Source organism: Podarcis bocagei (assembly GCF_964188305.1).
Source record: "Podarcis bocagei genome assembly, chromosome: Z".
Classification (NCBI taxonomy): domain Eukaryota; kingdom Metazoa; phylum Chordata; class Lepidosauria; order Squamata; family Lacertidae; genus Podarcis; species Podarcis bocagei.
Genome location: NC_138140.1, coordinates 35,769,655 through 35,793,124, shown reverse-complemented (window position 1 = coordinate 35,793,124; position 23,470 = coordinate 35,769,655). Strand labels below are relative to the sequence as shown.

Here is a 23,470-nt window from a genome sequence, read left to right as displayed (position 1 = left end):
AAAATATCTGTTCTGGCTTTGTTTCTACTTTCATTATTGGATAATGTCTTCCAAGGTCAATGGAAGGAAGCTCTCTTATAGATTTTCAGGTGTCTACATGCACCTACATACTCCAGTGGTGGTAAAATACCCAAAGATGCCCCAAGCATTCTCTCTCCTCTCTCTCTCTCTCTCTCTCTCTCTCACACACACACAGAGCACCATTCGGCTTTTCCAGATTTCCCACCAGCAATGTCCTTTGATGAAATGACTGCAAAGCGAGCCCAATTGTTGGGGTTTAGAAGCCACCTAATTCGGTTCTGATCAACCCACTCCCACCACACACAACCAGCTGCTCAGAAATGCTACTTCCCAGCCAACACACACACAGCTGATCAGTACAAGAGAAGCAAAGCATTTACCAAGCGGAAACTGTTTCTCAAGAATCACCAGACCAAACTACGAAGACCAGAATGGAAGTATGCAATTGTTTATTCTGCTTTCAAGACAAGAAGGATTTCCCATTTAATACAAAAACAACAACATGTGTCCAAAGTGTTGTGTAATACTGATGATGGAAATCATACCGAACGCAGCAGGGCAGGGACTGCGAAGGCTAAAGATATCCTCCTGCAGAGCCTCGCAGTCCACCCACGCACACACACACCAAAAAAAAGATCACTCTAGCCCAATTTTACAAAGCTTTAACAAAATACATTATGAAAAAAAATGCTGTATCAAAATCTCAAATCAGGGAAAGAATAATTCAGGGTAGGATGAGGAGGTAGGCTGAAAAGGCTTGTGCTTATTTCAACAGGCACACACCCACATGCAATTCCCTTTTTTGCTGCTCCTGGCTCCAATTTCAGGGAAAGGGAGAGTGAGGCAGAGAAGAAGGTGAAGTGAATGAGCAAGGGCTGCTACCTTCGCCAAGGCATTTTATGTGCCTATAAAGCTAGGAGGTTGCTTTCCAAAGAAAGAAAGCAGTTGTGAAAAACCCTACCGAGAACTAGCACTCAGTAGAATAAGTTATTTTGGCTGTGTTCACATGAGCAAACGAGGTACACCATTTGGAGATATTCGGGGAGGAATGGTTGGCAAGAAGCAGTCTTGGAAGAGGGGAAGAGTAGCTCCTTCCCTGGCAACCAAGAAAAACCACTGAAGAAAGACCAGGTGCTCCTTTTTCCAACAGATGCTTCGGCTCCCTCCTCACTTTTGATTCCCAGGAAAAATGCAGGACTTCAAGCATCTTTACACTGCAATCCTATGCTATGGCTCCTCAGAGGTTTAGCCCCGCTGGTAACTGCTCCATGGTAAAGGAGTTTAGGAGTGCAGCCTTAAGAGTCAATTCATCTGAGCTGTGCAAATGTGGTCTTAGTGTTACATCAGCTGCTTTGCTTCACTACGACATCCAAAACCAAATGGCAGAGCCATGGGCTGACTGCGAGGCAAAGCACCCAGTGGACTTCTAGCCCATCCTATTTCCATCTTAAGAGTATATAACCATGCACTCCTTATACCCTATCTTGACCATCAAAAGCTAGGATCTTGGAGAGGGCACTCAGACCGCTTCCAATAAAATATTTATTAGGGTCAACCAACCGTTTCACAGCCTTTCCAGAAGACACACAGACTGGGGCTTTGGCAAATATCAAAGGAATAGAATTAAAACACTAAGAGCAGCTCTGTGCCCGGCACGGCCAACCTGATACAGTGTGCAGTGTACTTAAGAGAACATTGCTGGTTGATCTTAAAAGGTAAGGTGGGGGTGGTCTTAAAGAGAGGAGGGGAGGTAGTCTCTGATGTAAGCGGGGCTCAGGCTATTAGGGAATTAGTGTTCTTAACCAGCGTCTTCTACTGGTCTCAGAAGCCAACAAGGAGCTGGCAAAGGCACTGAAGCACTGGTTATCGTGTGCTCCACATGAAAAACCTCCTTCAGAAAGCAGGGTCTCAGCATTTTGCACTGGCTGAAGCCTCTTAAGTTGTCAGCAAGAGCAGCCAACCTAAACACATGACAGCAGTCCAGCCTTAAATTTAGGAAGACATAACTGGAGGGGCTGTGAAGTAATGGAAGTTAGTGTTGTTTTTTCTCAGGCTACTTTGGTTCTGGTTGTTTCTGCCGTAGGGAAATGAAACAAGCTGAAGGAAAGGGCTTCTTTCTGAAATTCTAAGTTATCGTGCTTACATCACTAGGAGTTTTAAAATAATGCATATTTGAAGGAACAGAATTTTAAATGTGGATGACTAGGCAACTAAGCTTTCTTAACTCCATGGACAGCTCTACCAGAAACCCTCTGCCCCAACCCACCCTTTCTTAAAGCTAGTGTGCTCAAGAATTTGCAAGCTACAGAGGAAGACAAATTCCACAATGCACAGCCCAACTGGGGCCATGCAGTCAGCCTGCCAGCCAGCCAGCACCCCTGCCTAGAGGAGCTGTGTTAACCATCTACCCTACACAAATTGTCCCTTACAGCACTCCTTCAGAATAGCACAAACAACATCATCATAAAGCAGAGTAACACCTCTTGTGACATCCGGTCCTCTCCAGTGAACAGGTCGAGAGCAGTCTGATCAAACAAGATTTCAGTAGCTTGAGCCTGCCAAGGAGTGGGTTCCCAAAACTATGTATAACTTACTATAAAGTGTCCCAAAATTCTGAAAGCAAAGAATGGGAAAAAAGGGGGGGGAACAGATTAGAACTTGCAGGGTTGAGATTCCAGAGTTAGTCTTTTGCAGTAAAAACAACAACAACATGGTAGTCTTGTTCAACCTGGGGGTGGTTCATAGCTCATTAGTAGAGTATCTTCATGCAGAAGGTCTCAGGTTCAAATCCCCAACATCTCTACGTAGGGCTGGGAGAGACTCCTGTCCTAAATCCTGAAGAGCAGCTGCCAACCAATGCAGACTACTGAGCTAGATAGGCCAACTGTGTGATAAGGCACCTTCCTATATTGTCATGGGTTGCATCCAGCTACGTTCTACTCAGAGGAGAGCCAACTGAAATTAATGGACCTAAATGTTCATGCATCTTAATGGGTCTACTCTGAGTACAACATTGGATACAACCCTATGTTTCTAAGCTGCATCCATCCTAGTCATGAGCATATGGAAGAGCCCATCAGGCCAGAGGTTTGTTTAGACCTTCCAGTTTCCCACAGGAGTCAGCCAGATGCTTTCCAAGAGTTACAGGACCAGGGCAGGGAAGTAATGGTCCTCTCTGGATGTTGTTCCCTAATGGCTGGCACGCAGGGACTTGCTGCGGCTAGTAGCTGACCTATCTTCCATGCATTTGCCTGAAAATGCACCACTTCTCATGGGGGTGAATCCCATAGTTTTAACCATGCAATGTGTAAATAAGCACTTCCACTGAATCATTCAGTGGATATCAATGGATACCCTCCAAGTTCTAGTATTGTAAGAGAGCGAGAGAGAAAAGATCCTCTAGCCACTTTCTCTATAAAGTAAAGGTAAAGGGACCCCTGACCATTAGGTCCAGTCGCGGATGACTCTGGGGTTGCGGCGCTCGTCTCGCTTTACTGGCCGAGGGAGCCGGCGTACAGCTCATGTGGCCAGCATGACTAAGCCGCTTCTGGTGAACCAGAGCAGTGCACGGAAACGCCATTTACCTTCCCACCGGAGCGGTACCTATTTATCTACTTGCACTTGACGTGCTTTCAAACTGCTAGGCTGGCAGGAGCAGGGACCGAGCAACGGGAGCCCACCCTGTAGTGGGGATTCGAATCGCCGACCTTCTGATCGGCAAGTCCTAGGCTCTGTGGTTTAACCCACAGCGCTACCCGCGTCCCACACTTTCTCTATACACAATACATAATTCTATGCACCTGTATCATCTCCCTTTTTTCTGAAGTTTAAAAAGTTCCAAAATTTGTAACCTTTCCTCATAGGAATGTTGCTCCAGCCCCTGATTATTTTGGTTGCTCTTTTTCTAACACTTCTGCCAGCTCTACAATATGCTTTTTGAGATGCTGCACCACAGGTTTACACAGGGGCATTGCATTTGTGGGGCTTTGGCAAATGCAGAAATCACAAGCGCAAGATGCATTTATGTTGCGAAGTGAAGCTGTGCAGTACTGAGTCTGAAAAATGCGTTTCACTAAAGAAGGCCCTCTGTGGCACAGGAAGCCCATTACACCGGGATCACAGGACCAGTAGTTTCACTTTGTATAAGGCTGCTCATATGCAGAAGGACTACCTAGGCTGTCCAGTGGGAACTTCAGCTACTGAACTGCTTAACCTACATATTCTCTTCTGCTGATTTAGGAGAGCACTAAAGACCCTATGAAACCTGGAGCCCTTAAACTTTTTGAAACCTTCCCAGCTCTCGGTCCTAGTTTTCACCAAGCATCACAAAAGCAGTTTCTAGCCTAGCTTCACCCCCATAAGGACTAGAAACTTGCTTTAAAAAAATTAAATGGAAGCTAAGGTTTTTGGGAGCACGCAATACTGTGTCAAAATCTACAGCTGCATGAACTCGCAAGATGCACACAGCACTGCAAGTAAAGTGCCGGGCAGCAAATAAGGCAAGATGCAGCGAGGATGGCATCACAGCAAAGAGGCTCATACCTTGTAGTGAGTTGCAAGCCTGCAGGCTTGCTGGTTAAACCATCTCGTACTGATTATTTGTGATGGACCGGGACAGGCAACAGGCAAGGACAATCCCCCCCAGCTGAAAAGAGAAGGAAGAGGCAGAGTTAGCCGGACAGTGACAAGTTAAATGCTTGACATTCCACAGCCGAGAGCTCCGGCCCTTTGCCAGCTGCTGTGGCGAAAGACCAAATCGAACGGAACCAGCAGCTGCTTATATAAGCTAAAAGTGGGGTGAGGTTTCAAAAATGAAAGAAGTCCCCAACAACCTATTTCGTTCAACCTTTGGTGTAGATAAGGGAAAATATCTTAATATGAATAGGAATTCTTGGTGTCCTCACTTGTCAGCCTACACACCATGCATAATCTACCATTTCATGCATTTCATGGAGATTATATGGTTATCTTTGCCTGTTTATGTAATTGAACTTTCATGGCTGCAAGGAGCGTGGAAGCCAGACGCTAAGAGCCCTTCTGCACCTGGCGCCATGGTAAGGGGGCAAAATCCTGGTATTTATTCCTTTATAGGAGGTGGGAAACCTGCGGTCTGTATATTTCATTGGATTGCATCTCTTATCAGCACCAGATAGCATGTCAGGGACGATGAAAGCTGAAGTCCTGCAACACCTAGATGGCTGCAGTTTCCTGCACCCCGATTCACATCCAGCTTTTCAGCCAACACTGCTAACCTTAAGCAGTTTAAAACTACTAGTGTACAGCATAGCGATACAGTACAAGGTATTAAATGAAACAAGAGGGAAAAGGCGATGTTTACCAATGATAAAAATGCCATTTCCATCTATCGGCCAGTCCCCTGGAAGTTGATGACAGTAGCACATAAAAAAGATTGAGAGGGGGCATGTCATGTTCTTGAAAACTCTCCCGTGTAAAAAAAATTGCCTAGCTCTAAAAAGCCAGCACACCATCGTTATTACTGCTATGATTTATTGCATCTGTTAGTTGCTTTATGCCAAAGGTTGGATTCAAAGCTAAGGAGATTGCTCCATCAGGACAAGCCTGTCTGCTTGCTTGGTGGAATGGTCTCCCCTCTCCGCCCCCACCCCGCATATGTTCTGGGGTTCTCCCGACCTCCCAGAGCTGGTTTTGGGAGGTTGAAGGGAAAGGAGAAGGGGGAAAGCCCCAGCATGCTAGCAGGACCTGTGCTGGCTCCCACTAGTGCAACTATTTAGATGACTCCAGCCTGAAGTGGCTTAACAACAACAGAAAGTACAGGCAGATAAAATAAATTAAAAATGAACAATACAAAATTCCTAAAATGCTTGTCCAATAATGCACTAAGAAAAGCAAGTCCTACCCCCACTTCACCCAAACTATTAAAGGCACTTGAGGCTAAACAAGCACCAAAACGCTAGATAAATAAAGATGTCTTAGCCTAGCATGTAAAAACTGATGATGATGATGCCAGGCATGTTTTCCTGGGGCAGCATTCAACAGACAGGAGCTACCACTGGGGGGGACGGGACACTTCTCACACAGGCCTCCTCCATCTCCCCCTTGGGTGAGGCACATGGAGAAGTGTCTCTGATGAAGGTTGTACTCTGTCACATTGGGGACAAAGACTTTTAAAAAGACACCTTAGGGGAGCGTTTTGAAAAACAGCATCCCAGATGAAGTAGAAAATTATACCGCCTCATACGGAATAGCTCTGCCTGCTGCAATCTGAATGGAAATACCCTTAACACTGCAGGATGCACAAGAGCTAATTTCATTGGAGAGTTCCTCAAATATTTTAAAAACAACAACAACTTAAAACTGTATTTCGCTGATGATCCAAGTATACCCACTTGCATGGAAACAGAGCACCCGAGAAGCTTTCTCTCAAGGTGGCCTCTTCATTTCCTGATAGTGCAAAAGCAGTCAGACCAGAAGAGACAGGCACTGTATTTTCTATATCTGTGCCTGAGGCAGAACCTTTTCTGAAACATTATAGAGGGGGAAAGGCCACACATTTATGGTATTGTGGCTTGTTAGCAATGTTGCCAAAGGCAATAGAAAAGGAACAGGAAAACAGGAAGTGTCCAATTGAGTCTTGGATTGAGAAAGATCCTTGGAAAAACTATAGTATCTGAACACTAAGAGCAGGCATGTCCAAAGTCCGTTTCAGAGGCCTGATCCGGCCTGTTGGTCGGTTTAATCTGGCCCCTGTGGCAGTTTATTTCCTGGGGTAAAATCCTAAAAAATCATGGAACTTTGAAGTGTCAGGCATAGCTCTAATGGCTTTAGCCCAAACGTAGCAGAGTTTTCCTGCACAGCGAAGAAGCTAGTCGAGGTGGAAATTACTAGTCAGCTAGACTCAGAATAACTATTTACAGGATTTATTAAAAGGAAAAAATAAAACCAGCAGAGTTTCTGCATACAAAACAAAGCAAAATAAATCCTTTCTTTCTCTCTCTCTCATAACCATACACAGCACTTCTACTCCTAACCCTAACACACCTAACACCAAACTGTGCTAGCATTTCTAGATAACAGAGTTGAGTGCTGGTCGTTAACCAATCAGAGTAAGTAGTTTCTAGGTCAAGCAGACCTTGGCTTTCTGCCAAGAGTAAATTGACACTGCCTTGAGTTAATTGTGTGAAGCCAGAATCTGTAAGTTCCCATGAGAATCAATTAACAGAAACTGAACAAAAAAACCCCTCAACAACTTCAATCCTAAAAAAGGTTAACATTTTTGGTTGGCCCTCATGGCCCTTCACTTCATCAAATCTGGCCCTCGAAAAAAGTTTGGACACCACTGACTAAGAGCAAACACAGATAAGTGGGTGCTAACAATGTTATAGCCAACATGGGACCACTGATAGAGAAGAATGTAGGCACAAAGGACCTGCTGCATCATCTAGTCCAGCTTCCTGCTCTCACAAAGGCAGACCAGATGCCTGCGGATAGCCTGCAACCAGGACCTGGGGACAACACTCTGCCCACCTGAGATTCCAAGCAACTGATATTCAAGGACATAATGCCTCTGACAGGGGAAGTGGAACAGAGCCATTCTGGCTATGCAGAAGAGATGCATCAAACCAAGGTTTGCCGAAGTTTAATCTTTCAGCAGAAGAAACCTGATGGGCAAAACCCAAATCCACTAAAACCATGTGGACATCTGGGTAGGCATGACTGGCAGCCCTGCAGATATAATTTTGCAGCCATTTTGCACCCAAAGAGCAAAAGCTCCCCATAAATTACTTTCAGCCCATCTAAAGCAGAGAGAACAAACGTTGCAATGAGTCACACAGCTGCAATGATAGCACAGTAAGAGATGGTGCCCATAGTTTTTCATGGGCTCTTGTCTTCTAATACTCTTTGCTGATGTGCCAGCTTAGTACCTAGCAAAGGAAGACGGGAAGAGTATCCAGCACCACTGATGCTAAGCAGGGCTGGACCACATCACTACACGAATGGCAGACCACTCAGAGTTTGACATCAGCTGCTCAGAGGCTTATTGGGGACTGTAGTTTGTTAAGGGTGCTGAGAGTTGTTAGGAGATGCCCATTCCCCTCACTGGGCTACAATTCCCAGAGGCATTTTATCTCTGTGATCCACTGCTTCACATAAGTGAAGAGCTGTGGCTCATTTCCTGCCATGCGAAGTGTTTTAAGCTGGACTATGCTATGCCTGGCTTGCTTAAACTCTTGCTTATAGCTGCTCTAGACAGGTGTTTTTGAGTCCTAAGTATCCAGGCTCCCAGCAGGATTTGGCAGCAAACAGCACCACTTAACACTGCTATTTTCATGTTGCCAGCATGCTGCATAGATCAGGCTGGGGCATGCCACCAAGATGTCCATGCTGTGAGTGGCAACCTGGCCAAACGCAGTATGTTTCCTGGCATGGAGCGAACAGTCTGAGTTATGTGAAAGGGGGGGGGTGTAGAATAGAAGGTATTATCAGCTGGCTGCCTCCAGATTTGCCATCTGACTCCACACTTCTGAAGGGTGCTGTATGTATGCTTTATATAATGATAAGAAGGATCAAAAGGCCCAGCAGGGTGGGGAGAGAACGAATACAAGTCTATTCGGGCAGAAGAGGGTCAGCTGAACCACTTTCAAAAACTTTACCTGGAAGCAAGCAACGCCAAAGGAGATCCCTGCTACAATGCCCATTTTGGAGTCCATTGTCTGTATCACCAGCCTGAAACAACCCTACAAACAGGAAGGGGGGGAGGAGGGGGGGGTAACATGGTTATTCAAGCTACCAGGCAACTCCTACTCATGAAAAACAGGAAGCACTTACAGCCCTCAAAGGACCCAAGCATCTTAAGTTAGCAAAGGACTTCACAGCAGGATGTCCACTGATCTGACAGAGGCTGTGTCAATATTAATGTTTTTGACCTCAATACAGGTCCTTTATTGCGGTGTAATTTAAAACAAACTATTGCTCCCTGTTCACGGCAGGAATACTATATCCCCTTATCAGCCATACCAAACAGTGGAACATCGTGGGGGAAGGGATTCAGAACAGCTCTGAAGGCCTTGAAATAACCTCAGCTGCTGCACCACACTGGCCTGCTTCTCGCTGTCACATCCCATAGGTCACAGACATTAAGTCCGCAGTTTCTACTTAAGGGATGTGGAATTAAACACAATAATTAGCATGTGTGTTTCATTTCTTCCCCGCAAAGAGAAATGTGTGTCCGCAGGCAATTAGTTCCCTATTTCTTGTCTGCAGTCCTACACTATCTCTAGAGAAGTCTGGCTTCTTCTTTCTTGCCAGAGGCTAAAACTTCGTTATTACGGCAGCTCCTCCTGGCCTGTTAATAAATAATAATAATAATAATTTATTTATACCCCGCCCTCCCCAGCCAAGACCAGGCTCAGGGCAGCTAACAACCAATAATAAAAACAAGTTGATTAAAATACAATTTTAAAAAAATTAAAATACAACATTAAAACATTTGAATGCAGCCTCTTCACAGGAGGAGAAAGGAAAAAGAAAGAGGGAGAGGGAATCAAACTGATTCTAAGCCAAAGGCCAGATGGAACAACTCTGTCTTACAGGCCCTGCAGAAAGAAATCAGATCCCGCAGGGCCCTGGTCTCATGAGACAGAGCGTTCCACCAGGCCTGAGCCAGTGTTGAGAAGGCCCTGGGCTCTGGCTGAGGCTAATCTAACTTCCTTAGGGCCCGGGACCTCTAGGGTGTTGCTATTTATGGACCTTAAGGTCCTCCGTGGGGCATACAGGGAGAGGCGGTCCCGTAGGTACAAGGGTCCTAGGCCGTGAAGGGCTTTAAAGGTCAAAACCAGCACCTTAAATCTGACCCTGTACTCCACCGGGAGCCAGTGCAGCTTGAAAAGCACTGGGTGAATATGCTCCCATGGCAGAGACCCTGTTAGGAGCCTCACTGCAGCATTCTGCACCCGCTGGAGTTTCTGGGACAGCTTCAAGGGCAGCCCCGCATAGAGCAAATTACAGTAGTCAAGCCTGGAGGTGACCGTCGCATGGATCACTGTGGCCAGGTCGGGACGGGAAAGGTAAGGGACCAACTGCGAAGGTGGAAAAATGTTGCCTTGGCTGTTGCCGTAACCTGCGCCTCCATGTAAGCCCCTCCATCCAAGCCACACGGAAGGGGACAGCTTTGTGTTGGCTTACGTGCTCATACACCTTCCCCTTTGCTATTGCTGGGTTCTTCAAATCGTCTATCGTGCAATTCCCCAGAGACTTGCAGCAGCTCATAGGAATCCCCTTCTGTTTATAATAGGCAGTTCGATTCCAGTCGGTGTAGTCCGAGACACCGCAGCAGTGCAACTGTATAGGACAAGAGACATGGCAGATTATTATGATTATTTATTGGGGGGGGGGGTTATAACAAAAAGCAACTCAAAGCCTATTACAAACATACATTAAAGCCAACATAAATTTAAATGCTAAAAAACACCCATATTTATTATTTTTAAAAAAGGCATGTCCAAGACATCACACCCACAGGAGGCCACATGTAATGAATGACACCATTTGGCTAGCATACTCCAGTCCCGCATTCCTCTGAAATAAAACCAAAATACCCTTTCACCCCAATCTGCACAGCCACACACACACACACACACACACACACACACACGACTGCTTCTGATGATCTCCACATGTTCACCAACTAAACAAATGATTTGCCAGGGGGCAACTTTAGCAGACCACCTCCCCTAGACAGGCCATGCTGATCTTTAAAATCTTCCCAGGAGACCCTCCCTGCTGGTTGTTCCACTCTGGAACGCATTCCCTCAAATAAGTCATGAAGTAGAGACAGTAAAGTCCTTTAACGCCTCTTAAAAATTTGTTTTGTCCTTGAGCCCTTTTGGACTCTTCAATTTATTCATTTTTATACAGTCTTGCACTTGTGGGCTTTTTTTAAACCTTGTTTTTAGAAAAGGTTATTGAATATAGTTGCATTTTTATTTTAGCATAAATGGCTTAGATTTGCATTATGCTAAACTGTATTGAACTTCTACAAATAAAATAATAACCATTTTTTTACAAAAATCCAGTCTGGTTGGAATTCTGCGTCTTTCAGCAGTCTAACGCTTTTCTGCTCTGCTGTCTTTCACTTACATCCCATGCCGACATGAATTTCTTTGCAGGAAGCAATAAAATGTATAGCTTCAGGACAGAGGGACCTGTAACTCTCCAGATGTTGTGGACTCCATCTCCCATCAGCCCCTGCCACCACAATCAACCATCAGGGATGATGAGAGCTGGAAACAAGCAATATCTGGGGTCTCCATCCCTGGTACAAATGGATAAACTATGTGTCTTTGGGTCCTGATCCCACTGTGCAGCTCCAAACCCACAGCCTACTGTAATCCTGTGCATGAAAGGGAGGGAGATATATTTTCCTTCCTATGCAGCGTGGAAGCCAAGAAAGAAAGAAAATGTAGCTCCGTTCTCTTTGGCTCTGGTCCCGTTCACTTCTGACTCCATCCCTCAAGAAATTGCACCTGCCAGGGCAGGGAAGCAGAAACTGTGATCCTTCCAGATGTTGCTGGACTCCAGCTCCCATCATCCCTGACTCCTAGCCATGCTGCTAGCCCCGGGGTTGATGGGAATCAAGAGCCCTACAACATCTGGAGGGATGCAAGTTCCCATTCTTTGTCCTGGGGAGTGTGGTCCTCAATGTAAAAAAAAAAAAAAAAGGTTCCTCAGCCCTGGCATAGAGTAGGGATGACTTCTTCAAGCAGGGCCGCAAAGAGGAGAACCAAACCCTCATTGGCCAAGTTGGGGAGGTGGTGGCAGACTCTACCCGAGCCATGATGTCACTACTGCTGCCCCAGTGCTTTGGCCACAGAGGGTTTGGGTTTTGTAAGCTGAAGATTTGCCTTTCGTGCAGAACACCTGCTGAGGCAGAAACAGCAACAGCTCCACCTCCAACTATGTTTAGGACATGGGATACCTCTTGCAAGCATGAGGGGGGACGTCAGGCAAAGGAAGATACCCCAGGGGGTCTCTGCGACAGGCATTTTTGTTCTCTTTCTCCCTCTGCACCTTTTTAACTGCTGGCACCTCCACAAAGAGAAGAGCACGCGTAATATACAAAGATTAGGCCAGTATACCGAATATGCCAGATTTAGGCCAGTTGAAAAAAGACAGGTGAATGCTCACTGTGCTCTGAATGGTATCAACCGCCTTGCTGCGTTCATCTTTGGTCCCATCGTAGGACTTCATGGCAGCTTCAAAGTTATTCTTAAAGCTGTCTTTAATCTGAGGAGAAAATGATAAATGATCATTGCTTGCAGAGAGAGAGGTCATTACCTAACTAAGGAAATATTAGTCAATCTGGTGTTCATTTTGCACAGGAATAAATCAATCAAGTTTTAAGTGAAAAAGCACACTTGTCTTTAGACATCCATTCATGTGCAGTGGTTGGAGACCCCAAAGAAGAGGCAGTTCCTCTTACACTTATATATCTATATCCCACTTTTCCTCCAAGGAGCTCAAGGTGGCACGTATAGTTTCACCCTTTCCCCATTTCCCCTTCATGACAACCCTGGCTGAGTGGCAATTTTAACCCTGGTCTCTCCCAGGTTGCAGTCCAACACTCTACCCACCATTCCACACTGCACTAGAGAGGAGAGGTGCCTGTTCCGAGATGGCACTCCTCCAATACTTGCACTATGGCAGATGTGGGAAATCTTTGACCCTCCAGATGTTGCTGAGCTACAACACCCCTCAGCCCCAACAGCCATGGCCAATGGTTCAGCAACCTCTTGCTGAAGGGCCAGAGGCTCACCTGTGTTACGACATTTCGGGGACAGCACCTACGTATCCATTTCCAAATGAAAAGCCTCATTCAAGGAACTCCAAAGTGGTCCTTGTTAGTCAGGTTTTGTTTTTTGTTTAAAAGAAGCACCTTCTGCTATGTAATTCAGTTAAAATAGACTCCTTGCTCCATGGCTGAATGTTTGTACTCGGAGCATTTCTACAAATATCATTCCTTTAAGTAAGCAGAGCATCTTTCCCCACCCTAGTGTCCTCCAGGTGTTTTGGATGGCAGTTCTCACTGGCCCCAGCCAATATGGCCAGTGGATAGGGATGAAAAGCATTTTGCAGGAGCAAGACAGCAATAACTCACACGGTGTCAGAAAGTTAACTATCTTTATTCAAAGAAACAAAACACCTCAAGAGGCCAGGCCTAGTGAGCGCAGCAACTCTTCCTAGTACATCTTGCCCCAAGGACACAGCTGAAAGGACTGAAGGTCCCTGCCTTCCCACAGCTCCCTAAGTCTCCTCTTCCCCAGGTTCCTTCCCAGGCAATCTGAGGCTCCTTCATCTTGCCTGTATTTTCTCTGCCCTCTTCTCACCTCTGACCACTCATTCCCAGGCCCTGAGCCTTCTTCTCTTGGGCAGAAGGCAGGAAGCCCAACAGGAGATGGAGCGGAGCCTACGACAGCAGAGTCAACCAATTCTATTCTTGACCCCATTCCTCTCCCGAGTTCTACAAGGACCACACTAAGACTAAAGACAAGGAAGCTGCCCCAGGCTGTGTCAGCCCCCATCCCATGGACTGGCGGTAAGTAAGAAGGCAGGAAGGTGGGGGAAGCTGAGGCCAGACTGAGCATCAGTAGGGCAGTGCCCCGGTTAACCGAATGAACCAGCCTCCACTGTCTAGAGGGAACAAGGCTGAGGAAGGCTGGTCTAGGGGGTTACACTGACCTCAATGGCACAGCCCCTGTTTTCAGTTAAAGCAAGTTATGGTCACCGGCATGAAGCAAGAAGGGGGGTAAAGTAATTCTGTATTGACCAATCCCACTGATAAGGGAAAAAAACAAAGCAACACCAACTCACCTCATGTCGGAAGACGAAGCCCACAATGGCAGCCACAAGCACAACAAGGAAGATGAGAGTTAAGAACATGGCATACTGTGGACAGAAAGGAAGGATCAAAACCAACAAAGTTACAACCCTGCTATTGCCATATGATTTACACAGAGAATCTACACAGAATGCACCACTGGTACGTGGCAAAATTGTGCGAGGAGTGTTCCGTAACTCCATATTTGGGTGGAAGGCTGCAGCAGAAGTCAAGAGTTTGTATTAAACTTCTCCTCTGTTTAGTTATCTAGATAAAGACAGCAGCTGGATTATCCTGAGTAAAAACAAAAATTGCATGAGGTGGTATACGTTATGGTAGCTGAAGCTGCTGGAATACTGATAAACCCAAGAAAGGCCATTTGGAACGGCCAGTCTCTAGTGGCTGGGCAAAGCAACACTAGATGATGTTTGCAAAATGTGCACTGCCATTGAGATTTATTTAATTTATTCATTGCATTTCTGCACTCAAGTGCCTCAGAGCGACTTACCCAGTAAAAAAATAAAATGGCAAAGACATTAAAATCAGATTAAAAACAGCAGTCAATGAAAACACTCATCAGAGAGTATGTTTTAAAAGAACAAGTCCTACCCACCCCACTTAAAGGATCAGCACAATGAGGCTGTTAACATAACTACCTTCCCAGTTTAAAAAATATGCCCTGGTAAATAGGAATGTTAAAAACAGACAGTGATGATACAAGGCATGCTTCCCTGAAGAGAGTATTTCACAAATGGGGAACTACCACTAGGAAAGGCCCATTCAGGTCCAGAGATGGTGACTTGGGTAGAATACAGAAAGGCGTTTGGACAAAAATTCCCAGTAAGACATGGAAATCTTTTGGAACACCTGTTCTTGACAGCAACAGCATCTCAATAAGAGGGACCATTCCCAGCCAAGATTTCACATGCCCTTCTGAAAGCAATGTAATTGCATATTAAGTTTTCAAATAGCATCCGCACTGGAGGACTGAGAAATCTACGTTTGTATATGTGACCAAAATAAAATAAGAGGATTGTTTTCATTCTGCTGACTACTATAAGTAGAATGTCAACAGATATATCTGCTGGGACCTGAGCATAACAGCGCTCTTCCCTACCAGCAACTGGTATTCAGAGGCATAGGGCCTCCAATAGTGGAAACAGAAAACAGCCACAGTGGGTAGCATGCAAACACCATTTAAAAAAATATTCAAATGGGTGAATGGGGAGATATAGTAGTTATCACCACATGCCACAGTTGGAGGAATCCTGTGAGTTTCAAGGCAGGAGCTGCAACCTTGTGCCCCCTAATACTTACCAATTTCAGCATCCATGTGCTTCCCCGACATGTCGCGAAACAACCAAAAGTGCCTAGGAGGACGACAACTGTGCCGGTGCCAATGAGGACATAGGGGACGTTCGTAGCCTTCTCATTTAACAGGGAGAAATACACCTCCAGGCCTACCTTCCCCCAGATGCCGACTGCCAGAAGGACGATGCCAGAGAACTAGGAGGAGAGGGTGGGTGGAGGGAAGGACTCCATTAGCCACAATGAGCCACTTGTAAAAAGTTTCAGTAGACACATTTTACTTTTTAACAGCCAGTTAACAAAGAACTGGCACTGCATGAAACAAAGGACCACACCTTTGCAATGTGCTAATTCATCCTAATGATCAGCGATACCAGGATTCATGCTAAGATCCCATCTGCGCTATCCATTTAAAGCAGTACCGTACCACTTTAAACGGCATGGCTTCGTCCCAAATTGTTGTTTGTTAAGGGTGTTGAGATTTAGGGCATCTCCCCTCAAAGAACTACAATTTCCAGAGTGGTTGAGCAGTTCCCAGCAAACTTTGGGAACTGTAGCTCTTTGAGGGGAATAAGGGTCTTCCCTCTGTATCATTAACGAATGACACTTCCAAGAATTATTTGGGGGAAGCCATGACTTGTTTACGGTGGTATGAAACCACTTTAAATGCAGAGTGCAGGTGGGGCCTCAATAAACCCCCATTCTGCCCTATAAGCAGACACAGAAGAGCTAGGAAGAAATCTACCTTTTCCCCACCCTCAGCCCCTTCCTGTGATCTAAGCATGAAAATGAGCAACTAAATTCACATTAGCTTAACTAGGCAAGTCCCAGCCCTTTCAATGTCCATGTCCACGTCCATCCCATCGACACACACACTTGATGATGATGGCATGCAATAGGCAATATCACTAGGAAGAGACCCAGAAAGAAAACCTTATGTGTCCAGAATGTTCTCGACTACAACTCCCATAACCCCTGACCATTGGTTATGTTGGCTTGGGCTGATGGCTGAGTTCAACATCATCTGAAGGGTCACAGGTTTCTCATTCTTACCTTTTACCAAGCCAGACTATCTGAAAAACTAGGTCAAAAAAAAGGTAAAGGACCCCTGGACCAGTCAAAGGCAACTATGGGATGTGGTGCTCATCTCACTTTCAGGCCAAGGGAGCCGGCGTTTGTCCACACACAGCTTTCTGGGTCATGTGACCAGCAGGACTAAACTGCTTCTGGCGCAATGGAAACACCATGACGTGCCAGAGCACACGGAAACGCCATTTACTTTCCCATTGCAGCAGTACCTTTTTATCTACTTGCACCTGTGTGCTTTCGAACTGCTAGGTTGGCAGAAGCTGGGAAAGAGTAACGGGAGCTCACTCCATCGCAGGGATTCGAACTGCCGACCTTCTGATTGGCAAGCCCAAAAGGCTCAGTGGTTTAGACCAGTGTTTCCCAACCTTTTTTGGGCAAAGGCACACTTGTTTGATGAAAAAAATCTCGAGGCACACCACCATTACAGCCCCGTGACGTCAGCGCGCAGCGTCACGCCGGGAGGGACGCACGAAAGTGTAAGTTTCAATTTTTTTCCCGCCCCCTTGCCGGGGAACCTCCAAGCTTTGGGGATGGGGGGGGAGGAGGCAGCAAAGCGAGGCAGGAAGGAGAGCGCGGCTTGGCTGGGTGAGCTTTGGCAGGGGCAGGGAATGAGAGCCGCGAGGCGGGCGCTGCGGACGGAGGCGCTGCCTGCCGAGCTCACAGGCAGCCAGACGGCAAGAGCCCCGCGCTGGGCGGCCTCTCCTCGCCGCCCCGCCTCTCGCCGCCCGCCTCGCCCGCCTCCCTCCAGGCAACATCTCGCGGCACACCAGGCAACATCTCGCGGCACACTAGTGTGCCGCGGAACAGTGGTTGGGAAACACTGGTTTAGACCACAGCGCCACCTGCGTCCCTGAACTAGGTAAAAAAGTGTAAAGGATCCCTGGACGGTTAAGTCCCGTCAAAGGTGACTATGGGGTTGCAGCGCTCATCTCGCTTTCAGGCAAAGGGAGCCGGCGTTTTTTCACCTATTTGGAAAACTATACTATGACTGGCATAGGTTTTCCTTTCAAGTCATCTGGAACCAAATCCTTTGTCCTAGCACCAGTTTTAAGAGCTTATTGGTTGTCGCTTTATTTGAGGTGATGTTTTAGCTGGGATTTTGCCTTCTCTTTATTTTGTAAGTCTATTTGCTGGCTCTTATATAGTATTATTTATATGCCGTTACAGATATTTTTATTCACATCTTTGTACACAGCCTTGGAATCTTTAGATAAAGAGCAGCTAATAAACATTTTAAACATAATTTGAATAAACTGGAGATGGTGGCAACTGAACCTGAGACTTTCTGTGTGAAAAGGATATGGTGAGTTACCACTGAGCTCTCTGTGGTCTCAGAAGAAAACAAAGCTACAAGTCTAGAAACACCTGTGTAAGCTGGTTCCTCTCAAGTCTTTCAAGCTCCCATAGCAATGTATAAACACAGACTGGATTCCAAAGGTATGTAACCGGAGGGAATTTGTTTTCCCTGTCATAAGGTTTTCTCCCATTGCCTGCTTTTTGAAGCAGCGAGGCAAACCGAGGACTGTTTCTCAGGGCACCGCAGCAAGACCATTTCATTTGCACTCAGAAATGATGTTTGAACATGGTTTTTATTTTGATCCATCCCTGTTACGTCAACATGAACCCTGCCCTCTATATCGTTTTCTCCACAGGATGTGCGGGAGTAAAAGAAAAATAGTAATTAACTTTGCAGCCCAAACTGTTAAAATTAGAAACTTATTTTTATAATAAGTTTTACAAAGGAAAAAAAAGAAACACAGAGGGGTAAAGTGAAAGCCAAAATCCTCATCAGATCACATTCAGAATACATCTTAATTCAAGCATATAAATTGATGTAAGATGGGCATGTTTAGCCTGGAGAAGAGGAGGTTAAGGGGTGATATGATAGCCATGTTCAAATATATAAAAGGATGTCACATAGAGGAGGGAGAAAGGTTGTTTTCTGCTGCTCCAGAGAAGCGGACACGGAGCAATGGATCCAAACTACAAGAAAGAAGATTCCACCTAAACATTAGGAAGAACTTCCTGACAGTAAGAGCTGTTCGACAGTGGAATTTGCTGCCAAGGAGTGTGGTGGAGTCTCCTTCTTTGGAGGTCTTTAAGCAGAGGCTTGACAACCATATGTCAGGAGTGCTCTGATGGTGTTTCCTGCTTGGCAGGGGGTTGGACTCGATGGCCCTTGTGGTCTCTTCCAACTCTATGATTCTATGATTCTATGATTCTATATCCAAATGTCCAGATACACAAAATGGACTTTTATAAGCAGGATGTTCAAATATAGCCTGGGCTATGAGTCCTCAGACCACTGCATTGTAGACAGTGGGTGGGTGTTTCCCCCCCCCTTCCATGCAATTCCTGCATTGCAGGGGGTTGGACTAGATGACCCTTGGGGTACCTTTCCAACTCTACAATTCTATGACTATGTGAGCTTGCAAAAGTCACTTTCGTTAAAACAGAAGCTTATCTAGTATTGTATCAGAACCACAGAGAATTGGTCTTGTTTTATCTTTTCTGCATTATTTGCTTAAAAGTGTCTTTTTATTACTTTGCACAAAAATAAAAACCTGTAATTATTTTTGAGAGAGGAGAGAGAGAGAGGGTACAGAACCTGCACGCCTCAAGGAGAAAAGTGGCTCTGCTCCTTGAGAAAACCACACTCACCTGATTCAGAAGCCTGAAGCAGCAGTGATGAAAGGAAAGGACAGGATTACAAGAGTGCATTCCACATGTTATTTGCTACTAACCAAAAAAGGCCAACAAAGCAAAAAGGGCAAATTAAAAAAAATGAGCAAAGGGAAAGAGAACCAATTGCCACAGGGTTTTCTGGCACAGAAAGGCACATCAGCACACATTATGCCATCTGTGCCACAGACACGGGTGCAATGCTCACACTGCTAAGCTGCCACCGCCACCAGGAGCAGAGCTGGAAAATTGGGATTTATTATTATATCACTGAAGGATTATGAGAGATAGAGGCTCTTTCCTACAACGTGATGGTCAGACTCCTGAAAGAAGCGGGGGGGGGCCATTTTCCGCACCCACTCACCCCCACCCCAACTAAGTCCATGCAGAGTTGACTTCTGCATAGTTCTTCTCGGTGGGCCTGGAGGGAGAGAACATTCCTGGGGCGACAAACCTTTCTAAGATGGGTTTTCCGTATTGTTCTTTATTGGATCACTAGAAACAAGAGTGAAGGCTGCAAAGAGTATGTCTCTTCCTACAGGTGAAAAGAGTCTGTGGGATGAGCTGAGATTGGAGCTATAGGGGACAGTGGCCCTGCCCCATTATTCTCTATGGAGTTATGAGATGCAGAGTGGGGGGGGGTGTCTCACTTCTCTTCCTACAGGTTCAGAGGCATTGTAAAGGAAAGGAAGGGGCCAGGTGTACAGTTATCAACTATAGGGAAGGTCATTGTTCAGAGGGGAGGATAAAATTAGACAAATATACCTTAAAACCTTTATAGGGCTGGAACTGTGCCCCATTCTTCTCTACAACAGAGGTGACTAACCAGTGGTCCTCCAGGTGATGCTTGGACTCCAAATCCCATCAGCACCAGCTAGCAAAGCCAATGGTCAGAGAAGGTGGAAGTTGGAGAACAGCAATATCTGGAGAGCCACCCTTCATTTGGGGGGGCTCTAGGAGAAATCAAGGAGTGTTGTATGTTGCTGCTCATATAAGGTTAGGGGAACCATAGGGGAAGGAGGAGAGAGCAGTAGTTATTTCCAAAGAGCAACTGGGGGAGGTGTAAGAGAGAGTGAGGTGATATATTAAAAAAGAATTATAGCAAAATGCTTTATACGTCTATAAGGGCTCTGTCCTCTTTGGGATAAAGAGGTGCAAGGCAAGCATTTTCTGTCCTACAGTGTTCTAGGAAGAGAAAAATGTGGCTGGAGGCAGCTATGTATGGATAGACTGCTATCTATGGACTTTGCAGAGCGGAAGAGAAAACTCTATGCTCCCATTATACTCAATGCATAGGACAGGATTACATCATCCTTATTAGTATCGCTATTCTTTTAATTTATTGCCCTCCCTTCACCCTAAGATCCCAGAGCAGGTTAGAACAATTTTAAACACAACGTTACAAAGTTTTCAAAACTTGCAATTACGCCGCCGGCCCCCCCCCCCGGCCCATTCCGCCCTTACACAAATGCACATGGAACCAGCCTGCCCTGTGGTTGTCTATAAGGTTGCCAGAAGGGGGAGAGACGGGGGGGCTGCCATCTGTTCTATAACATTGAATGGGACGGGAGAGATTGGAGTGCCGGGGGGGGGGTCATTGTTCTCTGTAGGGCCAGCAGGAGACGATACATCATGCTATACACAGGAACAGCAAACGCGACATCTGTGGGGTCAGCAGCGAGGGGGTGGGCGGGTGAGTTTGAGGTTGTAGCGTGGGGGTGTCTCAGAAGGGAGAGCATTTACCCACCTGTTACCTATGGGAATAGGAAGGGGGGCGTGTAAGATGCAGTGCTGCCCCCCAAGACAGGACGAGCAGCGTGTCCCATTGCTGTCTATGGGGTTAGAGAAGGGTGAGCTGCAGGGACCCATTGTTCAGTGGGGCGGCCAGTAGCGGGGTGGGCTTCGGGGTGGGGTTTTTCTCCCGAGAGGGGCTCACCCAGAACACGAAGCTGTAGATGAGCAAGATGCTCTTGAGGCAAGTGATGACCGGCTTGGTCTGCAGCCTCCGCGACGGGGACGCCATGACCGACCTAAATAGACCCGTAGACCTGCGATGGCGCCGCTTCTTCGCTCGCTCAAACCCGCCACGCACAGCGGAGCAGCTGGACTCCGACTCTCTCTGACGCTTGCGCAGATGGAAATAGGCGAGCATTTCCGGAAGCTCCCGAATCCTCGTCGTGGATTGTGGGTGGGGTTATTAAGAAAACACGAGAGTCTTCAGCCCCGCCTTCTTTTCCTGAGTTCTCCGAAGCATGTCCGAGAAAAGCCGAAGATTGCCGAAACCTGGGAGAAGAAGCTTCGTTCGCTTTACAGTACTGTAGTCTTTTTCGGAGGAGGACTGGGAGTGCCTAATTCGTGCCGGCAGGTGGCGCCAGCTAGCTAGCAGCGAATGATTTCAGTATTTCGTGGCGTGGCAGCTGCAATGTCAGGCAGGAATTAAACAGGTGCAGCTTCTCCCTACTTCGCACGATGCCGCGCTGCATACACACCATGCATTTAAAGCACATTCCAACCCCCCCCCGCAAAAATCCTGGGAACTGTAGTTTAAGGGTGTTGGGAGTTGTAGAGCTGAGAGGTGTAAACTACAGCTTCCAGAAGTCCTCGTTTCGTGGAGGTGCTTTACATGAACAGTGGGTACGCAGCCAGAGACAGTGATGGTGGGGCTTCATTCATTCATTTTGGTTGTATGCCTCTTTTCCACCAAAAAGGTGCTCCAAGCGACTTATAACAAAACAACAACAGGGATGCATTTCAAATAAAAGTCTCATAATAACATAGAAAAACAATAGCATGGTAATAATTTTGTTACAACATAGAAAAACAGAAATACAATAGCATACAACCCCCCCCCCCCACATTTCAGTACTATACATGTAAAAAAATAAAAAATAAACCCTTGATTTGATGCCATGAAGTAAGAGGCAATGCCTTAATTGTATCTGTGTTTATAGGCCATTAGGTCGGACCTCTTCCATCCTTTATCAAGGAGAGTGCCAACTTTCACACAACACAAATTCACCTCTTGAATTTCTGCCTGTTAGGCAAGAATCCTATTCGTAGCTTTTTCAACTGGTGTGAGTCAGTACAGTGTAGGAGGGTTGGCCTTTGGGAAAGCGCTTGCCATCCCTGAGCACTAAGCCCTCGACTGAATTTTTAAAAGTATTTAATTTAATTTTTACATTGATATCCCACCATCCCTTTCAGGTTGAGAGACGGTGACTGACCCAAAGTCTCCCAGTGAGCTTCATGGCTGATTAGGGCGGTGGTGGGGGAGTTCAAACAGCGTCTATCCCAGCACTCAAACCATTTGATGTTCAGTCTTAAGTGGCAATGTGCTTTGTCTCAGACCTGCCTGTTTCTACAAACCAAAAATCAAATTCCTCTGTGTGTGTGTGTGTGTTTGTGCTTGACATCTTTCCGCAGGGCCTGCAAGACAGAGCTGTTCCACCAGGCCTTTGGCCAGGGCACAGCCTGACTCCCTCCCTCGACAATCTTCGCGGAGCTCTGGCCCAATGGTTGCCAGTGGCTTGAATTAATTAATTTTATAATGAATGATTTTAGAGTGTTGTTTATGCTGTACTTTTGTACTGTTTTATTGTTGTTAGCCGCCCTGAGCCCGGCTTCGGCTGGGGAGGGCAGGATATAAACAACAATAATAATAATAATAATAATAATAATAATAATAATAATAATAATTATTATTATTATTATTATTATTATTATTATTATTATTATTATTATTTTACCCTTTCTCCAAAGAGCTCAAAGCGGCTTACAAGATCCCACTTCCTTTATCCTTTCAACAACCCTGTGAGGAAGGCTAGGCTGTGAGGGAGTCCACACAATGGTTTCACAACTGAATCATGATATGAATCTGGCTCATCTCAGTCTTACTGTACAGTGGTACCTCGGGTTACATACGCTTCAGGTTACATATGCTTCAGGTTACAGACTCCGCTAACCCAGAAATATTACCTCAGGTTAAGAACTTTGCTTCAGGATGAGAACAGAAATCGTGCTCCGGCGGCAGCGTGGCAACAGCGGGAGGCCCCATTAGCTAAAGTAGTGCTTCAGGTTAAGAACAGTTTCAGGTTAAGAACAAACCTCCGGAATAAATTAAGTACTTAACTTGAGGTACCACTGTACAGTATTTGTCCAACACTGTAACTAACCATACTGGCTTTTGCATGACTGCCTCATAATTGCAGAGCTCTCTTTTCCCCCAAAGTTGTGGTTGGGTTTTCTGCGGGTTGATTTTCAATTGAGTGCTAAAGAGCGGATTTTCTCAGACAAAGCTCCTGCGGGGGCCAGGGGAGGGGGGAGACGTTCAGACACAGAGCTTTAAAGTACAGACTGTGTCTGGAAAGACTGGAGGAAAGGTAGGTGTGGGTAAAGCCATAGGAACAGTTTATTTTAAGAGTGGCACATTGGTATTTAAAGCACTTTATTGCTGAAGAATCCTGGGAACTGTAGTTCACCCCTCACAGAACTACAACTCCCAGCACTCTTCACAAA

General features: G+C 46.0%; 2 protein-coding genes across 2 annotated transcripts in view; one reads left to right on the top strand and one right to left on the bottom strand.

Moving 5' to 3' along the window:
- Positions 1-453: 453 nt before the first annotated feature.
- Positions 454-21,090, bottom strand: TSPAN6 (tetraspanin 6). Its single transcript, XM_081179489.1, has 8 exons — positions 20,892-21,090; positions 15,194-15,382; positions 13,870-13,944; positions 12,187-12,285; positions 10,186-10,341; positions 8,655-8,738; positions 4,564-4,666; positions 454-2,634 (listed from the first exon to the last, which is right to left on the bottom strand). Exons 1-7 carry the CDS (start codon positions 20,976-20,978, stop codon positions 4,598-4,600), a joined length of 759 nt encoding a protein of 252 aa, XP_081035615.1. The 5' UTR covers positions 20,979-21,090; the 3' UTR covers positions 454-2,634; positions 4,564-4,597.
- Positions 21,091-21,230: 140 nt separating this feature from the next.
- The window catches only part of SRPX2 (sushi repeat containing protein X-linked 2), a 35,128-nt gene continuing 32,888 nt past the window's right edge, over positions 21,231-23,470 (top strand). Inside the window, exon 1 of the mRNA XM_081179463.1 lies at positions 21,231-21,399. The gene's annotated coding sequence lies outside the window, so the exon portion shown is untranslated. The remainder of the gene's footprint in view (positions 21,400-23,470) is intronic.